This window comes from Cherax quadricarinatus, chromosome 59 (assembly GCF_038502225.1).
Source record: "Cherax quadricarinatus isolate ZL_2023a chromosome 59, ASM3850222v1, whole genome shotgun sequence".
Lineage (NCBI taxonomy): Eukaryota > Metazoa > Arthropoda > Malacostraca > Decapoda > Parastacidae > Cherax > Cherax quadricarinatus.
This window is the reverse complement of record NC_091350.1, coordinates 11129410-11150284: the sequence shown is the minus strand read 5'-3', so window position 1 is coordinate 11150284 and position 20875 is coordinate 11129410. Positions and strand designations below refer to the sequence as shown.

The 20875-nt window shown below is 43.0% G+C and overlaps 1 protein-coding gene and 1 long non-coding RNA gene across 5 annotated transcripts in view; one reads left to right on the top strand and one right to left on the bottom strand.

Moving 5' to 3' along the window:
* Positions 1–20875, top strand: part of LOC138854435 (uncharacterized) — a 46366-nt gene that overhangs the window by 19849 nt on the left and 5642 nt on the right. The window lies entirely within an intron of this gene.
* LOC128698796 (uncharacterized) overlaps positions 14978–20875 on the bottom strand; it is a 49689-nt gene continuing 43791 nt past the window's right edge. The window contains exon 11 of the mRNA XM_070097717.1: positions 14978–20868. Within this exon, the coding sequence (XP_069953818.1) occupies positions 18382–20868 (2487 nt within the window). The 3' untranslated portion in view covers positions 14978–18381. The remainder of the gene's footprint in view (positions 20869–20875) is intronic.

Genomic DNA, 20875 nt, shown 5'->3' with positions numbered 1-20875 from the left:
TTAGTGATTATTCTTACTGCGGCTTTTTGTTGGGTTATTATTGGCTTTAGGTGTGTTGCTGCAGTTGAACCCCAAGCACAGATAGCATAGGTGAGGTATGGATATATAAGTGAATGGTATAGTGTGAGAAGGGCAGTTTGCGGCACATAGTATCGTATCTTGGAGAGGATCCCAACCGTTTTGGATACTTTTTTGGTTATGTGTTGGATATGGGTGCTGAAGTTTAGGTTGTTGTCGAGGTATAGGCCTAGGAATTTGCCCTCATTATGCCTGGCAATTAGAGTGTTGTCGATCTTAATGTTAATTTGCGCATCTCCTGCTCTGCTACCAAACATAATGTAATAGGTTTTGTCAACGTTAAGCGTAAGTTTATTGGCTGTCATCCAAGTCGATATTTTGATCAGCTCCTCATTAACAATGGTGTTGAGGGTGGCAAGATTAGGGTGAGAGATGACATAAGTTGTGTCGTCAGCAAAGAGAATGGGGTTCAGGTGTCGAGATACGTTTGGAAGATCATTGATGTATATGAGGAAGAGCAGGGGACCAAGGACACTTCCCTGCGGAACTCCAGTATCAAGTGGCTGTGTTGTTGATGCTGTGTCTTTAATGGTGACATACTGATACCTATTAGTAAGGTAAGATTTGAAATATGCAAGCGCATGGCCTCTTATACCATAATGGTCAAGTTTTTATACTGTGGGTGTGTGTATGATGTGTATATGTTATGTAGCATGTTTATTATATAATTTTCAAAAAAATATCATAGATGGATTGATGGAAATGTCTATATTAATGTAATACACAAAATTTAATGTGCCCAAGAGATTATTATGTAGCGTCAAGAGTAGAGAAACTTAGTGATTTTAATGCGTACCTGCACACCAGCACAGTGTGTAAGTACATTTAGGTACAGGTACATATAAAATATGCAATAACTTTAAAACACTTGAAATTTGGGAAAATTTCCAGACATAATAGAGATGTGCTGACTGATAGGTTCAACAGGGTGGTGGAGTGGCAATGTATGTCAGGGAAAATTTAAATTGTTGTCTTAGACATGATATAAGATTATAAACATTGTACACAGAATCTGTTTGGCTACAATTTCTTGAGGGTTGTGACAAATTAATTTTGGGTGTGATTTATAGGCCCCCAAACCTTGATAGGAAGTGCAATAAGCTGTTATGGGACGAAATTCATAAGACATCTAGATATGAAAATATTGTATTAATGGGAAATTTTAACTTTAGACAAATTGATTGGAACAATATGACAGGAAATCTTGAGTCTAGTGACTTTCTTGATACGGTTCAGGATTGCTTTTTAAAACAGTTTGTGGCAGAACCAACTAGAGGAAACAATCTACTTGACTTGGTTCTTGCCAACAAAGAATCACTCATTAATAATCTTGAGGTTAATGATGACCTTGGGGAAAGTGATCACAAAATACTTAGTTTCAATATATCATGGAATTACCCAGATAACTGCAGTCAAATCTCTGAACCATTCATCTACAGTGTATGAGAGTATAGTTGTACCAACACTCTTGTATGGGTGTGAAGCATGGGTGATGAATGTTGCAACGAGGAGAAGGTTGGAGGCAGTGGAGATGTCATGTCTGAGGGCAATGTGTAGTGTGAATATAATGCAGAGAATTCGTAGTTTGAAAATTAGGAGAAGGTGTGGGATTACCAAAACTATTATCCAGAGGGCTGAGGAGGGGTTGTTGAGGTGGTTCGGACATGTAGAGAGAATGGAACAAAACAGAATGACTTACAGAGTGTATATATCTGTAGTGGAGGGAAGGCGGGGTAGGGGTCAGCCTAGGAAGGGTTGGAGGGAGGGGGTAAAGGAGGTTTTGTGTGCGAGGGGCTTGGACTTCCAGCAAGCGTGCATGAACGTATTTGATAGGAGTGAATGGAGACAAATGGTTTTTAATACTTGACGTGCTGTTGGAGTGTGAGCAAAGTAACTTTTATGAAGGGATTCAGAGAAACCGGCAGGCCAGACTTGAGTCCTGGAGATGGGAAGTACAGTGTCTGCACTCTGAAGGAGGGGTGTTAATGTTGCAGTTTTATAACTGTAGTGTAAAGCACTGATGGAGTGAATGATGAAAGTTTTTCTTTTTCGGGCCACCCTGCCTCGGTGGGAATCGGCCGATGTGTTATAATAAAAAAAATGTACATACACAGGCATACACTTGAAAGCTCACATACTTACAGAAATTCAAACATGTATACATGTTTTTATGTTTTGCTGCATTGTAAATTTTTTACCAACCCTCCACTGTTCCTTTTGCTTGTTCTGAAGTAGAGGGGGCTGGGCTTATGGAGTACAGGGATACCTTTCTCGGATCATGCATCGACTGAAATACACCTAGTTGCACAGTACACCAGAACCTTCATTGGGCTGAGGCATAAAGAATTTTAAACAAGTTTGTGAGCCATACATCTCTTGTAAAAGTTATGTGACAGTATGTGACCTTAGGATTATAGTCGGAAAGTCAAGAATCTTATCAGGGACAAACTAAAGTAGCAGTAGTTGTCTTGGTTAAGGAGCAAGAAAAATAGTTGTCTTGGTTGAGGAGAAAGAAAAATAGGAGCAGTTGTGTTGGCTGAGGAGCAAGGAAAGGTAGCAGTAATTGTCTTGGTTGAGGAGCAAGGAAAAATAGCAGTAGTTGTTTTGGTTGAGCAAGAAAAATAGCAGTTGTCTTGGTTGAAGAGCAAGAAAAATAGTAGCAGTTGTCTTGGTTGACAAGCAAGAAAAATAGCAGCAGTTGTCTTGGATGACAAGCAAGAAAAATAGCAGCAGTTGTCTTGGATGACAAGCAAGAAAAATAGCAGCAGTTGTCTTGGATGAGAAGCAAGAAAATTTTTGTTAAAAAGTGAAGGGATGACTTGCAAACTGCCTTTGTGAGGAAGAAGAAATTGGTGCCATAGTCAGGAATCATTAACATTACTCATAATAAGTAGTAACAAAACTTGAGTTCTTCAATACCTGCACTACACAGAATCCATGGGTTTATACTAAACATGCAGATGGCCCCCCCAGGTACAGCATACAGAAATGAACAATAGAGGACTAATTGGCAGCCACAGGACCAAAAGGGTATCCACCTGCTACCCACGTGAACCTAGTCAAAAAACACTTTATTCTTTAAAGTGGAATACAGTATAGTATTCAATTATGAGTGATTGACACATTACTACGTTATAGAAAGCCCCTTGATAAGCAAAACATCTTGGGCAGCCTTAAAATTAAATTATGACTGGTTAAATTCACTGCACACTTGTTGCCAGGCAAGCACCACCCCACCAGTCCAACACTGCCTAGACCCACCTTCTATGGAAGACTGAGTTCTGCAAATGGAAACCCATGATATGCAAAAACACAATGGGAGCATCAGCCACCTTAGTATCAGATAATGGAGGAGCAATGCAAGACCAGCAGATTGATTCAGCAGGGCCTGCACTGAATCTCCCATGTACCTTCTACCTACAAAAAAAAAAAAAATTGGCCACTAAGGGCTACATCTGCAAGGGTAGCTCATAAGTGGACACAAGATGTACTGTACATAGATCTTCAGGTATGGGGGAAGCATTTAGTCCCCACAGGCTGTGGCTACTGGGGTAAATTATTGCAATTAGAGCAGTGCTAAACCCCCAAGGGTCATACAGCCCACTGGATTAAATGTGAACTCAGTGCAGCCACAACAAAGACAATAATCTCACCACCAATTAAAGGAGCTTCTGATGGTGTGATCCCTACAGGTTTAGCACTTCCTAATGAATATACAGAAATAATATGAAAGATGAGGTGAATCATAGAATTGATGAGGGTAAAAGGGTGAGTGGTGCACTTAGGAGTCTGTGGAGACAAAGAACTTTGTCCTTGGAGGCAAAGAGAGGAATGTATGAGAGTATAGCTTTACCAACGCTCTTATATGGGTGTGAAGCATGGGTGATGAATGTTGCAGCGAGGAGAAGGCTGGAGGCAGTGGAGATGTCATGTCTGAGAGCAATGTGTGGTGTGAATATAATGCAGAGAATTCGTAGTTTGGAAGTTAGGAGGAGGTGCGGGATTACCAAAACTGTTGTCCAGAGGGCTGAGGAAGGGTTGTTGAGGTGGTTCGGACATGTGGAGAGAATGGAGCGAAACAGAATAACTTCAAGAGTGTATCAGTCTGTAGTGGAAGGAAGGCGGGGTAGGGGTCGGCCTAGGAAAGGTTGGCGGGAGGGGGTAAAGGAGGTTTTGTGTGCGAGGGGCTTGGACTTCCAGCAGGCATGCGTGAGCGTGTTTGATAGGAGTGAATGGAGACAAATGGTTTTTAATACTTGACGTGCTGTTGGAGTGTGAGGAAAGTAACATTTATGAAGGGGTTCAGGGAAACCGGCAGACCGGACTTGAGTCCTGGAGATGGGAAGTACAGTGCCTGCACTCTGAAGGAGGGGTGTTAATGTTGCAGTTTAAAAACTGAAGTGTAAAGCACCCTTCTGGCAAGACAATGATGGTGAAAGTTTTTCTTTTTTGGGGCCACCCTGCCTTGGTGGGAATTGGCCAGTGTGATAAAAAAAAAAATAATATAGCCACTCACTATATTATTTATTACTGGGGGTAATAAATACAAAATTATCTGTAAAACATTTATTGATTCACAACACAGTTATTGAACAATTGCAAACTTTTATATTCTGAGATGCCAGATTTTAGTTATAGAAAAGGCTATCATCTCTGCACTATGTTTATGCAATAATCCTATTGCTGAAGACATGCCAGCTGTCTGCATCATTACTAGAAGGCTAATACTACTGTCAATAAATATTACACTAAGCCATCTATACTACACCAACTGCATAAATAGTACAAGACACACATTGCCAATACTAATGCTATGGACAAATAATGTGGGATGGGGTGTCCTTACTCAGGTAGTGGTATATAAATAATAGAAAAGGGAGATTTATAGATGTTGGTAGGAGTACACATCAGTGATAACACACAAAAGATTTATACAATAAAACACAGAGATGAGAGGGGACACTTTTTCAACACACACATGACAGCCACCAATACCTGCTGTCAAAAAATAAATAAGTAAAGGAGCAAAACATAATAAATAAATACATCACATAAAAAAATAGTAACTCTGTAATATAGTGGAAGAAGGCAAATATCACATGTATTCCTCAAGGAAGAATGTAGATATCACACACAGGCCTACTTTCAGGCAGATATCACACGTAGGCCTCTAGAGAAATATAGGACATGCAGGCCTTTAAGTAAAATGTAGGCAGCACATGTAAACCTGTTAAAAAAAAAAAGCAGATAGCACACAGGTCTGTAGGAAAATCAGACAGCACAGTTGGCTCTACAAAAAAAAAAAAACAAATAGCTCAGGTAGGTCTTGAAGAAAAAAGCTGATAGTACATTTAGGCTTTATCAAGAAAGGCAGATATAGCGTATGTACACCTCTAGAAAATCACGAATGATCCATAAGGACACCCTATATTATATTCACATATCAGAAGAAAACACATTTTCTGAAGTTTTCCTTCTGAAACTACAGATGATTCTGTACTTTATAATACAAATTTATTTCCATTTGGATCCAAAATAAGACATAGTATAAACACTGAAGCGTATGTCTATGCATATTAGAGAGATTACATTAACCCCCACTGAGGCAGGGTGACCCAAAAAGAAAGAAAAAACTTTCATCATTCAACACTTTCACCATCACTCAAGTATGACAGTTTAGACGTCTCTCCAAACTGCCAATATCCTAAACCCCTCCTTTAAAGTGCAGGCACTGTACTTCCCATTTCCAGGACTTGAGTCCAGCTAACCGGTTTCACTGAATCCCTGCTCACACTCCAACAGCCCGTCAGGTTCCAAAAACCATTCATCTCCATTCACTCTTAACACGTTCACACACGCTTGCTGAAAGTCCAAGCCCCTCGCCCACAAAACCTCCTTCACCCCCTCCCTCCAACCTTTTAGAGGACAGCCCCTACCCCACCTTCCCCAACAGATTTATATGCTCTCCAAGTCATTCTACTTTATTCCATTCTCTCTAAATGATCAAACCATCTCAACGACCCCTCTTCAGCCCTCTGGCAAATACTTTTAGTAACTCCATACCTCCTCCTAATTTCCACATTACGAATTCTCTACATAATATTTACACACATTGCCTTTAGACACGGCATCTCCACTGCCTCCAGCCGCTGCCTCGCTGCAGCATTTACAACCCATGCTTCACGCCCATATAAGTGTTGGTACCACTATACTCTCGTACATTCCCTTCTTTGCCTCCATGGATAACATTCTTTGTCTCCACAGATACCTCAGCACACCACTCGCCTCTTTTCCCTCATCCTTCATAAACCTATCTGCTAACAAGTCAACTCTTAAATATCAGAAAACATTCACTTCTTCCATACTTCCTCTCTCCAGTGTGATATCCAATTTTTATTTATGTAAATTGTTTGATACCCTCATCACCTTACTCTTATCTATATTCACTTTCAACTTTCTACCTTCACACACCCTCCCAAACTTGTCCACTAACCATTGCAACTTTTCTTTACAATCTCCCAAAAGCACAGTCATCAGCAAAAAGTACCTGTGTCAACTCCCATTTTGTATTTGATTCCCCATAATTTAATCCCACCCCTCTCCCCAACACCCTAGCATTTTTTACAACCCCCATCTATAAATATGTTAAATAACCATGGTGACATTACACATCCCTGTCTAAGACCTACTTTTACTGGGAAGTAATCTCCCTCTCTCCTACACATGCTAACCTGAGCCTCACTATCCTCATAAAAACTTTACAGCATTTAGTAACTTACTACCTATTCCATACACTTGCAATGTTTGCCACATTGCTCCTCCACTCTCGTATGCCTTTTCTAAATCCATAAATGCAATGGAAACTTCCTACTTTATCTAAATACTGTTCACATATATGCTTCAATGTAAACACTTACACATCCCCTACCCATTCTAAAGCCTCCTTGCTCATCTGCAATCCTGCTCTTTATCTTACCTCTAATTCTTTCAATAATAACCCTACCATACACTTTCCCTGGTATACTACTCAGTAAACTTATTCCCCTATAATTTTTACAATCTGTTTTGTCCCCCCGGTCTCTGCCAATCCCTAGGTACCTTACCCCCTCTCATACATATATTAAACAAATATAACAACCACTCCAACACTATCTCCCCCTGCTGTTAACATTTCTGTCATGATCCCATCAGTTCCAGCTGCTTTATCCCCTTTCTACATAATGCCTCACGCATCTCCCCACACTCACATCCTGCTCTTCACTTCTAAAAGATGTTATACCTCCCTGACCAGTGCATAGAATTAGTGCCTCCCTTTCTTCATCGATATTTAACCCTTTGACTGTTTTGGTCGTATATATACGTCTTATGAGCCACCATTTTTGACGTATACTCATAAATTCTAGCGGCTTCAAATCAAGCAGGAGAAAGCTGGTAGGCCCACATGTGAGAGAATGGGTCTGTGTGGTCAGTGTGCACCACATAAAAAAAGATCCTGCAGCATGCAGTACATGAGAAAAAAAAAACAAATGTTTTTTTTAATTAAAATGCCGACTTTGTGGTCTATTTTCGTATAGTATTTATGGTTGTGTTCTCATTTTCTTGGTCTCTTGATAGAATGGAAAACATAGAAATAGAGATTTTACTATGAAAAGAACCTTGAAATGGAGCTCAAAGTAGGGGAAATGTTCGGTTTTTGCCGATGTTCAAAAGTAAACAAATTGTCATTTTCCAATAAATGTCCAAGTAGTCATTCATTAGTAATATGCAGTTATGAATGGGTTGATATTATTTATACAATTATTACAATATTGCAGTAGTCTGCATAACAGTAAATCTTCTATTTTTTGTTTGAATAAAAATTCAAAACAGAAAGCAATAGGGGCCTGGAGACATGATTGATGATCAAATAAAATGTTATTTTAGAGCCACGAATATCTGCATTGTTCATTCTGGACCCTATTTTGAAATTGTCATATTTAATTTTCGTGAAATTGGCCGAATTGCAATTATTATTATTATAATCAAAAAGAAGCGCTAAGCCACAAGGGCTATACAGCGCTGCAGGGTAGGGAAGGAAGCAAGGGAATTGGATGGCAGAAGGGAGGGGGGATGATCAGCAGGTTACAGAAAACAGCGGGGCAGGGGATAGTACGGGGGTAGAAGGTAGCAAGAGATTGAAGTAGAAAGGGCTGAAGGTATCAGAATTTGTGAAGTAAGTCAGTCGTTGTCAAAAAGTCAATGAGAGAGTCCGGATGAAAGGTGGGTCCATCAGCGAGAAGGGAAGGTAAAGAGAGAGCAGCGGAGCGAAGACGACGACAGAGGTAAATTCTGCGTGCTCGTTGATAAAGTGGGCAGTCCAACAGAATGTGGCTGACTGATAATGGAGCTTGGCAATTCTCAGAGAGAGGAGCAAGACGCCTCTCCATGAGATATCCATGAGTAAGACGAGTATGGCCAATGCGAAGACGGGAGAGAGTAGTCTCCCAACCTCGACATTGGTGATAAGAAGACGGCCAGTGACCTATACTCGGTTTAATAGACTGAAGTTTGTTGCCGAGCATAGTAGACCAACGTTGTTGCCAACGGGTGTGAAGGTGGGAAGATATTGCAGCAAAATAGTCCGTAAATGGAATACCTCTATAAGAAACTGGTAGGTCATGTACTGCTGACCGCGCAGCAGTGTCTGCCTGTTCATTGCCCTGTACGTCAACATGACCAGGGACCCAACAAAAAACAATATCTTTATGCTTGGTAAAGATGCGGCGTAGCCAAAGTTGGATACGGAGGACTAAGGGGTGAGGTGTATCAAATTTTTGTATAGCCTGTAAAGCACTAAGGGAGTCTGAGACAACCACAAAAGATGACACAGGCATAGATGCAATACGGATAAGTGCTGTAAGGATGGCATATAATTCAGCAGTAAAAATACTAGCCGAAGATAGTAAATGCCCTTGTACGACGCTGTCCGGAAACACTGCTGCGAATCCTACGCCGTCAGAAGACTTAGAGCCATCTGTGTACACAGCAATGGCATGAGAATGAGAGTGAAAGTGGTCAAGAAAAAGAGAGCGGGAAGCGACCGTAGACAGTTGGGCTTTCGAGCAAGGGAGGGAGAAAGAACAGACTCGAACAGCTGGAACTTCCCAGGGGGGTAGGGAAAAGTGAGATGCTACATGTACATAGAAAGGTGGTAGTTGAAGAGAAGACAAGAGCGAATGAAGGCGAAGAGAGAAGGGACGGAGTAAACAGGGGCGTCGAACAAATAAAGAATGTCTACTAATATCAGTGACCATTCTATAAATGGAAGGATTGCGGAGATCATGAGAGCGTACATAGTAGCGCAGGCAATGGGCATCACGGCGATCGGATAAGGATGGAACGTTCGCTTCTGCATAGAGGCTCTCGACAGGGGAAGAGCGGAAAGCACCAAGGCATAAACGTAATCCTTGGTGATGAATGGGGTTAAGGCTAGAGAGAGTAGCAGGAGATGCCGCTGAATAGATCTGGTCACCATAATCAAGTTTCGATAAAATAAGGGTGGAATGTAGGCGAAGGAGGGTTCGACGATCAGCTCCCCACGAAAGATGAGCAAGGGTTTTAAGAAGGTTCAGCCGGCTGTGACAAGTTGCCTTCAGAGAGGTAATGTGAGGTTTCCAGGATAACCTACGATCAAAGAGAAGGCCCAGAAACTTGACTGTATCACGTTCAGGGATACGGGAGCCATAGAGGTACAAAGGATGATCGGAGATGACAGAGCGTCTAGTGAAAGTGATTTGGTGGGTTTTAGTGCTGGAAAATTTAAACCCACGTGTGGTGGCCCAATTGGAAACACGGTCGACTGCATGTTGGAGAGAAACTGTAAGGAGGTGACAGTCAGCGCCTGCACAGGCAATAGCAAAGTCATCAACATAGAGTGATGACCAAATATTTGATGGAAGACTAGAGGCCAAATCATTAATAGCAAGGAGAAAAAGTGTTGTGCTCAGAACACATCCCTGGGGGACACCTTCAGCTTGGATAAAGTCTGGGGAGAGCACATTATTAACCCGAACATGGAAATGCCTGTCAGTTAAAAAGTTCTTAAGGAAGGATGGTAGATTGCCTCGAAGGCCTAAGGAGTGGGCTTGGGCTAAAATATTATACCTCCAAGTTGTGTCATATGCCTTCTCAAGGTCAAAAAATATGGCAATAACCGAGTGGTTATTCGCAAAGGCATTACGAACATACGTATCCAAGCGTAGTAAGGGGTCTATGGTAGAACGTCCCTTATGAAAGCCATATTGACGAGTGGAGAGACTGTTGTGTGTCTCTAAATACCACACTAAACGTCTATTTACTAGGCGTTCCATTACTTTGCAAACTGCACTGGTAAGAGCAATGGGACGATAGTGGGAGGTTTCATGTCCCGTAGTGCCTGGTTTGCGGAAAGGGAGAACAATGGCGGATTTCCACAGCTGTGGAAGAACTCCTTGTGACCAAATAAGATTGTAAAGGCGTAATAGGACTGCAAGGGCTGACTGATGTTGTAGCATACGAATATGAATGTCGTCGGGCCCAGCTGCCGATGATCGACAAGCTGAGAGTGTTGCTTCCAGTTCTTGAAGTGTAAAAGGCACATTATACTGTTCTTCTCTGAGAGAAGAAAAGTCCAAGGGTGCTAACTCTCTGGCAGACTTTGAGGAAAGAAATGAGGGGCATAGATGGAGTCCCTGAGAAATACAGACCAGATGATTGCCAATTTCATTGGCAACATCTAGTGGGTTTGCTATATCAACACCGGCAACCCGCAGAACAGGAGCCGGGTCAGGAGAATATTTACCACTCAGTTTTCGTACTTTTTTTCCAGACTGCACTCATAGAGGAAGCAGAGGTGATGGTGGAGACAAAATCTCGCCAGCAAGTGCGTTTAGCGTCACGGATGACACGGCGAGCGATCGCACGCTTCTGTTTAAAATCAAGGAGTCGCTCTGTGGTTCTATTGTACCGGTACCTGCCCCATGCAGCGCGTTTCAAACGTACTGCACGAGCACAAGCAGGAGACCACCAAGGCACGCATTTCTGAGAATGCCTGCCCGAAGTTTGGGGTATAGAATGAGAAGCTGCGGTGAAAACGGAGGACGAGAAGAGGTGTAAAAGCGCATCGATGGAGGACGAAGAAGGAACCTCTTTAAAAACAGTCAGGTGTGAGTAAAGGTTCCAATTTGCCCGATTAAATTGCCAGCGTGGGGTGCGAAGAGGTGGCGAATATGAAGGGGAAGTAAGAATGATTGGGAAATGATCACTGTCATGTAAGTCCGGGAGAACAGACCAAGTGAAGTCTAATGCGGCGGAGGAAGAGCAAACTGAGAGATCGATGCAAGAGAGAGTATGAGTCCGAGGATCAAAATGGGTGTGAGTACCTGTATTTAAAACATGGAGGGGGTGGGTGGCAAGAAAAGCCTCTAACTGAATTCCACGGGAATCACAGCGAGACCCCCCCAGAGGAAATGGTGGGCATTAAAATCACCAAGTAACAGAATCGGTGGCGGTAATGACGAAACAAGGAAGGCAAAATCCGGAATAGATAATGCCCGAGAAGGAGAGAGATATAAAGAACAGAGCGTATACCACCTATGTAAGTGGATACGGGCTGCTGTGTAATGCAGCGAAGTATGAACAAATAGCTGATGGTACGGAATATCAGTGCGGAGAAGAAGGGCACTTTCATTAAAGGTCCCATCAGGAAAAGGATCTGAAGAATACAATAAATTATAGCCTGAGATGTGAGAAATAACAGCAGAGTGTAATTTTGGTTCCTGTAAGCAAACACCAACAGGGGCAAACTGGGAGAGTAACATCTGAAGCTCACCCCGATTACCCCTGAGGCCGCGTATATTCCACTGTAAAAAGGCCATGATTGGCAATGATAAAGATACTTGAAATCCGCAGGAAAGGGTTCCTACGGACTAGAAGGGTTAGAAAAGTCCACATGCGGAGGCAGTGGAAAATGTTCAAGCAGCGAAGGAACGGTGCGCTGTGAAGAGAGGAGTTGCGCAGATGGAGCAGAGGAGAGAGAGAGAGCGGAAGGTGGATCAGTGTCCATTGATGGTTTGGTCTCTGCAATATATTCAGAGATTGCTTCAAGTGTTTCGGAATTCAGAGATGTCGTATGGGAGACAATATTGGGAATGGTAGGGGGAGGATGAGTAAAGATTGGAACTGTATTGGACTGTACCAAGGTAGTGGGGGGCGAAAGGGTGGAGGGAACTGGAGAAGCGTGGCAGGGGACAGAAGAGACAGGAACCTGGGAGGTGGCAGAAGAGGAAGAAACTTGGGAGGGAACAGGGGAGGAAGGTACAGTACGAGGAGGAGGGTGAACCTCTGCACTTGTAACTGAGCCAGTGAGAGGGGAAGAACTAGGGACAGAGACAGGGAGGGTAAAATGAGGAGGTGGAAGATGGGTAGGAGGTGTTACCGGACCTTTTTTTGACTTTTGAGAAGTAGAGGGACGATTGGGAGGAGGTGTCGTACGAGGTCTCGTCGGTACTGAGGCTTGTAAGAGAGAACTCGAAGAAGCGAGATTAGACTGAGGCGTTGAAGTAGGGACGTCTGAGCCGAGGACAGCAAAAGGATTAGATACAGGAGTGATTATGGGAGAGGTAACCACAGAGGTGGGTGTAGAAGATGGGATACCAGAAGTGGGGGGACGTTTTGAAACACGGGAATAAGAAACACGTGGGAGTCTCCCTTGGAGGCGGAGATGAGAAACTGCCATGGCATAAGGGAGACCTTCTGTCTCTTTGAGGTAACGGATTTCCCGCTCGTTTAAATAGACCTGACAACGGCGAGAGTACGAAGGGTGAGCCTCATGACAGTTAAGGCAAGAGGGAGATTGATTGCAAGACGTATTAGAATGGTCATCGGCACCACAGACTGGGCATTCGGCGATAGATCTGCAATATTTCGCTGGATGGCCAAATCGCCAGCAATTTCTACACTGTTGTGGTGTAGGGATCACCTTTCGAACTTGTAACCGATGTCCTGCTATATAAACTGAGGATGGGAGTTCTCGGCTGTCAAAAGTTAAACGAGCCACATTGCTAGGGTATCGTCTCCGCCCACGGGCAGGAAGAACGTAAGTGTCTACCTTGAGGATTGGGAGATCTTGGAGTTCCAGCTGTTCTAGAATGTCGGTGCCACATGTCTGGAAATTTTGTTGAACTATGGTATGGGGCAGAATGACGGTACCACTACAAGAATTGAGGGAATGATGTTTTTCAAGGGTGACAGGAACAGTATCTATATGGGAAAGACAAGAGAGCTCACGAGCCTGGGTAGCATTCTGTACGGTAATGATGCGAGTACCGCTCTTAAGAGCATGAAAAGAAATATCTTTACCAACATGGCGTAGGAGTGCCTTGCCAATACTATGGTCAGAAAGATAGGCAGTAGAGGAAGTTGGTCGTAAAGTGAAGAATTTAGTCCACTGTTCAGTCTGAAACTGAGCGTGGAAAGGTAGTGAAGGACGTGTCGATCGTTTCTGAGAAGAACGAGAAGGTGAAGGTGGAGAAGTATCATCAGCAGGTAATTGTCGTTGACGTTTAGGCGTGGGACCAGAGTTGGTCCGACGTGGAACGGGTCGGCGATTTGAAAATCGCCGCACCGTAGAGGGAGAGGCCGGAAGCATAGTCAGAGGAGAGCGAAGGTCTGATAAATCGAAGGAGTCAGTCGAGGCCTCAGTACCTGAAGCGGGTGAGGAAACAGCACCGGCAATAGGTACAGAGGCATGAGGAATGTCTGAAGAGTGGTCCAAAGACGAGGCGGGGTCAGAACGGGGTGCGGTATCAAGAAGGGGCCCGGGGGTACCAGGTTCATGGACTAGGGCTGCCATGGTTAGGTTACTTCTTTCTTTTTGTTTTTAAGAAAAAAAAAGAAAGAAAAGAAAATAAAAATAAAAAAAAGAAAAAAAAAGGGGGGACCGGGGAGGGATAGGTCCTAGGAGGAATGAAAGGGCCAGAAATCTCCCTCCGCGCCCAAGAGGACCTCAGCACCGCAACTAGCGCAGATGCAGCATGGAACCCGTGCCATACCCTACCCATCATGCTAGTAAACTAACAATCCGGGATAGCAACCTCACATCTGCCGAGCTACCTCGGTGGACAAAAGAGAGGGCGGCCGGATATCCGCCACAAAGCATACCTCCTTCGGCCACCACCCCCGGAATCCGAAAGGTGGCTTCCAGAGATACACTCGTCGCCCGAAAGACACCCAAAGCTACTCCGGGATACCGGAGAGGGATCGGGACATCCCCAGGCGATCCAGATTCCACGGCAAACTACGCCACCGCTAAGAACCTCAACGGAATGGGATGGACCCCGGTATCCTTTCTCCTACCCAGGAACTAGCGCGCCTGTGGGAGAAATCCCAAAGGACAAAAAGAGGAAGGACAAAAGGGAGGAGTGGGGAGGAGGAGGAGGAAAGGAAAAAGGGGAGGATGGGATAGGGGAGGGGAGATTGGGGGGTAATTAGGTTCGGTCTGAGGAAGAAGACCGATAGGTCAAATTCCTCAGACCAAGAGCCTCTTCACCACGCCAAGGAGCCCCCCTTGAAGAGGGGCCGAATTGCAAATTTCTGACCACGTTAACGGGTAGTTGAAATCGGTAAATGGGCAGTTTCTTGTACTCAATCGATAGAAAAAAATGGAGTTCTAAAGAAATAGCTATGAGTTTGGTTGACTGGAACAAAGGAATTAGCCGAAAATTGGGCTCAAAGTGAGTGAAATTGCCGATTCAGAAATGTCACCGAGGTCGCTAACTTCGCGAGAGCATAATTCCGTCGGTTTTCCATCAAATTTCGTTCTTTTGATGTCATTACAATCGAGAAAAGATTCTTTATCATTTCATAAGAATTTTTTTTTGGGGGGGGGAAATTTTGCGACACCAGGAGACACCTCAGGATTTGGGGTTGTGACAGTCAAGAGGTTTAAAAGTTCCTCAAAATATTCCTGCCAGCTACCCAATACCTCCAGCTCCCTATCTACTAACTCCCCTATTCTGTTTTTAACTGACAAATCCATTTGTTCCATAGGTTTTCTTAACTTGTTTATCTCACTCCAAAACTTTTTCTTATTCTAGGGATTAAAAAATCCTCGACTACAGTATATAAGTGATTTAAAGCCTTAATGATCCTGCTGCAGTTAAACCCTTTGTCTAGCAGTTAAGTTTCACAAACACAAAATGCTCCTTTTATACTCTTAAAAAAAAGAGGTATATAATTAAGAATAATTACCTGTTTGGTTACAAGACCAGAGCAATGTGTGTGGTGTCCTATTGTCATTATTATGTACATTTTTATTTTTTCCAAGATACTGTACTACTGTATTTACAGCTAAGTGAAAAGGGGTGGTAAGGAGACTTGCCCATATGCTTGCTTTGCTGATATTAATCCCAGGTCCTATCAGGTGCGAGCCAAACGCAAGACCTTTTGGGACCAAGCCAAATGATGCGTTTACTGACCAATTTGTTTTTACTACTTTTTGTTTGTGATGGTTGAGTCTCAGCTCTTGACTCTGTCACTTATGCTCCTTTGATCAGCAATATTACTATCTTCTTGGGCCTTATCATACCTACTATACTCTAGAAATTAAGTACAATATTGCATCTGCCTCTACCACATCCTCACAGGAGAGAAATTTACAAAGGCTTATTCATGAAAACATAACTACCAGGAGTGATGCAGAAAAAGCACTTCAAGAATAAAGTAGCTGCAGAAGCTCCACCACAATGGAAATGTTAGCAAAGGACAAATGATCAGACTTAGAGAAATACTCTCAAACAATGAAAAATTCAAGATGTCTTTGTTGGAACGTTTGCAACTGCTACAGTTGGGAGATGCGCTGTATGACTCTTGTAGGTTTAGCGCTTCTTTTTTATAATAATACAATTGAACATAAGAAAGGAGGAACACTGCAGCAGGCCTGTTGGCCCATACTAGGCAGGTCCTTTACAATTCATCCCACTAACAAACATTTGACCAACCCAATTTTCAATGCTACCCAATTGGGAGAAGGTATGCCACATATGCACCCAAGGCACTTATTAATGACAGAAGAGATGGTTTGGTAGACCTGAGTTTGTTGAACACAACCATGAAACTGGATCCAAATGGACTCTCAACCTGTGTGCTGGAGGGGCAGAGGTCTGCAGCTACTAGCAAGGATTTGACTTATTGCTAAAAGTTATCTTGTATAGTGCTGCCCTAATACAGCCTCTCCTCACTTAGCAATGTACTTGTTTACCGACAACTCAGATTTACAACGGGCTCTCTGACCAGTTTGCATACTTAATGTATATTAGAGCTGCTTTCCTCTGTTCTGTTTATTACAATATACAGTACACTACTGTATAAACATTTAAAAATATGCTAAAATTGTCATAAATGGTGCAACAGTGACACTAACAATATCAAAGATGGTTGACAAACCCACCACCATTATAGTATGCTCTTTGCTTAGCGATGAATTCATTTACCGATGTGGTCTTAGGAACAGAACTCCATTGTTAAGTGAGGAGAGGCTGTACTAAAAAAAAAAAAAAGACCAAGTACTAAACTACAGGCCAGTAATCCTGACCTGCATACCCTGTGAAGTGGTAAAGTATTACTAAGAGCCTTATCGCTTCTTTTTGATTATAATAATAATAATGTATTACTAAGACAATGAATCTCCTCAGGGAAGGTGCTTTGATGCTAGGGTAGGTTTCTTGAACCAAGAAGTGGATCTATCCTCCCCTTTCTTGGACTGAATCTGATTGCCTCCTATTCCCCATGCACTATGACCTCCTAAGGGTTTAGTACTTATCCTGGATTCAATAATAAAATGAGTATTCAACCACCAGGAATGAATAGACTTTACAGGGAACCAAAGCACAGAGAGAGATACCCTCTTTCCATTCTAAAAATTATATGATAGGAGGACTTGGATTAAGCTAAATGTGCGGATGGACTTCGTAGTTTTAGACTACCGGAAGGCCATTGACAGAGAGCTAAAGAGGGTTTACTAAATACTATAAAAGATGGTTTATCCAGGCAGTTTGGGAGTTACCCTCCACTTCCTTCGATCAAGCCCAGTTGCTTTCCATTATGAGTGTTTTCTATTTACAGCTTTTTTCTAATACGACATTCTTCATGATCTCTAGTTTTTTTTAGTCTATACATAAAAGAATGTTTAAAGTAAACAAAAGATCACTAACAACCAGAAATGATGATAATTTTAGATAACAGTACTCTACTGATCGAAGCTAAATGATCTCATTTCATGGATGATAAGATGTGTAGTACTGTGCTATGCAACATAATATATCTCATCATTAATGAAACAAGAGGCACTTAGTTTCCTAACAGTCAGTCAGAACATGAATAGGGTTGGTATGATATACAAATAGTTAAATTTTCTGCTCAGAGAGTTACACTGCATCATACTCATGTGTAAATATAAGCACCCTTATCCTCATATCCTTCAGCTGAGGAGGAAACCATCTGCAGACTATTAATTAAATATGAAATGAATTAGACATTTGATGATTAACCTTAGAATGTTAAGTAATCGGTTAACCCAAGAAAGATGAGGAATGACTTATTTCCATCGGGGTTTTTTGACATCCCCTCCCAATGTGACCCACAACAATTAACTTATTTACTGCTAAATGAACAGAGGCAGTAATAATATAATTAATTTAGGTGCTAAACCCAATAAGGGTCATACTGCAGCAGGGAAAGTAAGCATCAAGAGACTTTCCCATGTCTCTCCCCACCCTGGAAATGAACCTGGGTCCATTCAATTGTGAGCAGACTGCTCTACCACTGAGCTCAAAAGATTCTAATCTTATGAACAAGTTTGAAGCTCTCAGACTGCTTACAAATTATTTCTTTTTTTATTATTATCTGTTGGAGTATATTCACAGGAAAGTGGTAAACCCCATAAGGGCCATACAGTGCCTGGGGAATGGCAGGCAACTGTGTTCAAAGAAGGTGTTCAAAGAAGGAAAAGCTCCTTCTTAGCATTTAAGCATTTTCCTTGAGAGGAACAGCTTACAAAAACTTGTCAGTTGTGTTTCACTCACTATAGAATATTGTGTGATATCTGAGGAACAAATTAATTTCACATACATACATAAATATTACTCATACTTCAGCTTATAGGTCAGTGGCTAGATGTCAGAATTCAAGCTTTGAGAGTGTTGTGTTGTGAAGAATCCTGACTTCACATGTCTAAAAGGTACATTCAAAATAGGGAGAGAATTTTTTATGTTGAATAAATAATCTTGTCTAAATAGCATGAGAAGTGCCTGGAATGTGTCTGAGTGGGATGTACCTTCCCTGATGGTTCTCCTGCACTTGTAGCACTAGCGGGGTAAACACTGCTGCTCGGCCCCCTGGTGCAGGTATTGACAAGCTCCGCCCTCTATTCGCTCGTCCACTTGCGCTGTTACCTCGCTTTCTGTTATGGGAATCCTGAGGTTTCCTGGTCTCGCGAGGCAATGAAAAAGTCTCTAGGTGGGCCAGGTGACTGAAAGTTGGAGGAAGTAACTGGACATAGAAAGGAGCAGGAGCTGGGATGGGTCGAGGGGACCTCTCCGGAGCCAGTTCAACATTTACATGTGTCAAATTACCTATAGACCCAGTCAGTGAATGTTGCTCTGAGGGTTTCTGAATATGCTGTGATCTTGTGTGATATTGCTGCTGCTCAGCATTATACTGATATGAGCGATGATGCTGTTGAGGATGATTGTGGTGTGAGTATTGTTGCTGTTGTTGGTGCTGTGTGATATGATGGTGATGCTGGTACTGAGAGGGAGAAGTTTCCTCATATTCCTCTGGGTATGACTTTTGTTCATACTCTTGCACATTGTGCATATCATGATCCATCTGAGATTCCTGCTGATATGATTGTCGCAACATCCATTGATCCCCAGTTTGTTGCTCAAGGGTAGGCTGGGGTGCTCTTCCATGGCCTATGATTGTCTCTGGTGGAAGATTGTGTATCGGAGGTGGACGTAATGGGTTGTCTAGATAAGTCCCAGGTAAATGACCACGGTTTAGTCTTGGTCTGCCTTCCACATCATGGTGTGTGAGGGGTCTGATCTGATCCTCACCAGAGGATGGGAACCTCAGGTGCAAGTTACTAGCAGATGAAAATATACGAGTTTGATGAAGTCTTGAAGAAGTGTCTATTCCAGTGGCCTGGGAATTCTCAACATTAGTAATTGGATACTTAAAGTGAGGCTCTTGAGAAGGATCAGCTTGAAATGATATTTTCTGGGGAGGTAGCTGGTGGAAGGATGGTTGTGGAGGAGTTAGGTTACTTGCATGAGAATTTGTCGTCTGAGTACGAACACTGGAGTACGATGTGGAAGACAGTGAAGGAGCTCGTTGCTTGTAACTCTGAATGGAGCAAGAAGAGCTGGAACACTTGACTCTACTGTTATCAGATGAAAGATCACTGATGGGCTCAGGACCAAGTTCAAGGGCACGAGCACGTTCCCTCTCAGGGACTTCTTCATCTATCAGACTGTTGGTATTTAAGGCAGTAGGAACTCTGTCACTGAATTCTGCTTGAACACTGGGTGTCTTGGTTGTGGCTGGTAATGGGGAATGACTGTGGAAGTTGGATGGGTGCACTAATAGTGCAGGGGGAACAATATCCACACGATCAGTATTTTCACCAGAAAAATGAGAAATGCTCAACCAATGTGGTTTGTCAGAAAGCATAACGGATGGGGTGGGTTCTGCAGCTGATGGTAACAGAGTTGGACTAATTGTCTCAGATCGAAGATCTTGAGAGTTTGGCATAACAAGTGTAGAAAGTGGGGATTGAAATGAGTTCTTAGGGGTGATCGGGTTGGTAGTGCTATTCAGCATAAAGTCTGTGTTATTGCTGCTGACATCTGGTGTCTTAATATTACTGGCCAAGCTGTTCATATCTATGTCTAGGTTCGTGCTGGGCACAGCACTGCTTGCTTTAGATGTGGTTGGAGGCAAGAGAGAAATAGAAGGTGTTGTAGGAACTCTCAGGGTTGAGGTAGGATTATCAGTGGTCAACTGAGCACCACTTACAGCTACAGAGTGATTTTGTGTGTGGTTCTGACTACTAGAGGATGTGACAGCTGGGATGCTATGCAACTGAACAAGTGCCTGTACACTACTTGATTCTTGTACACTGCCAGGCTTAAGAGTGTTATCTGGAGACTTGATGGTGCTGCTAGTGTGTCCACTTTCATGTTTATAAAGGGTGGGTGCCTGTGAAAAGTTGCTGGATAAAGGAAAGTGTGCAAGATCTGGTGCAGGAATGACATTCACAGGTTCCTCGCTGCTCATGGCCACATCTCCATGCCTTGTGTCTGTTACTGGTGTTGTAGGCATTACCACAGTCCCACCAACACTGTACCTCATTCCTGGTACTGGAGAAGTTACTACACTCCCATCCATACCATACCTTGAGGGATGTGGTGTCTTGCTTGGAAGTTTGGCAGGGAAGATGTGGGGCAAATGAGGTGGCCTCAGCATTGACACATTATAGAACCCATTAGGAATGTTTTGGTAGTTTGGAGCAACTTCCAAGCTGACAGAAAGTGGTGGTGCTTGTCCTTGATGTGTCAGTACAGTGGCATGAGCATCAATGGGTGTGAGTATGGGGGTTGGAATGGGGTGGGTAAGGTTGAAGACTCTGTGAGGAACTGTGAGGTTATGAGGAACCTCATGAGGGGCCACTGCCAGTTGGAGGGATGGCATCTGATGCACTTCATTCTCAGTTTCCTGTACA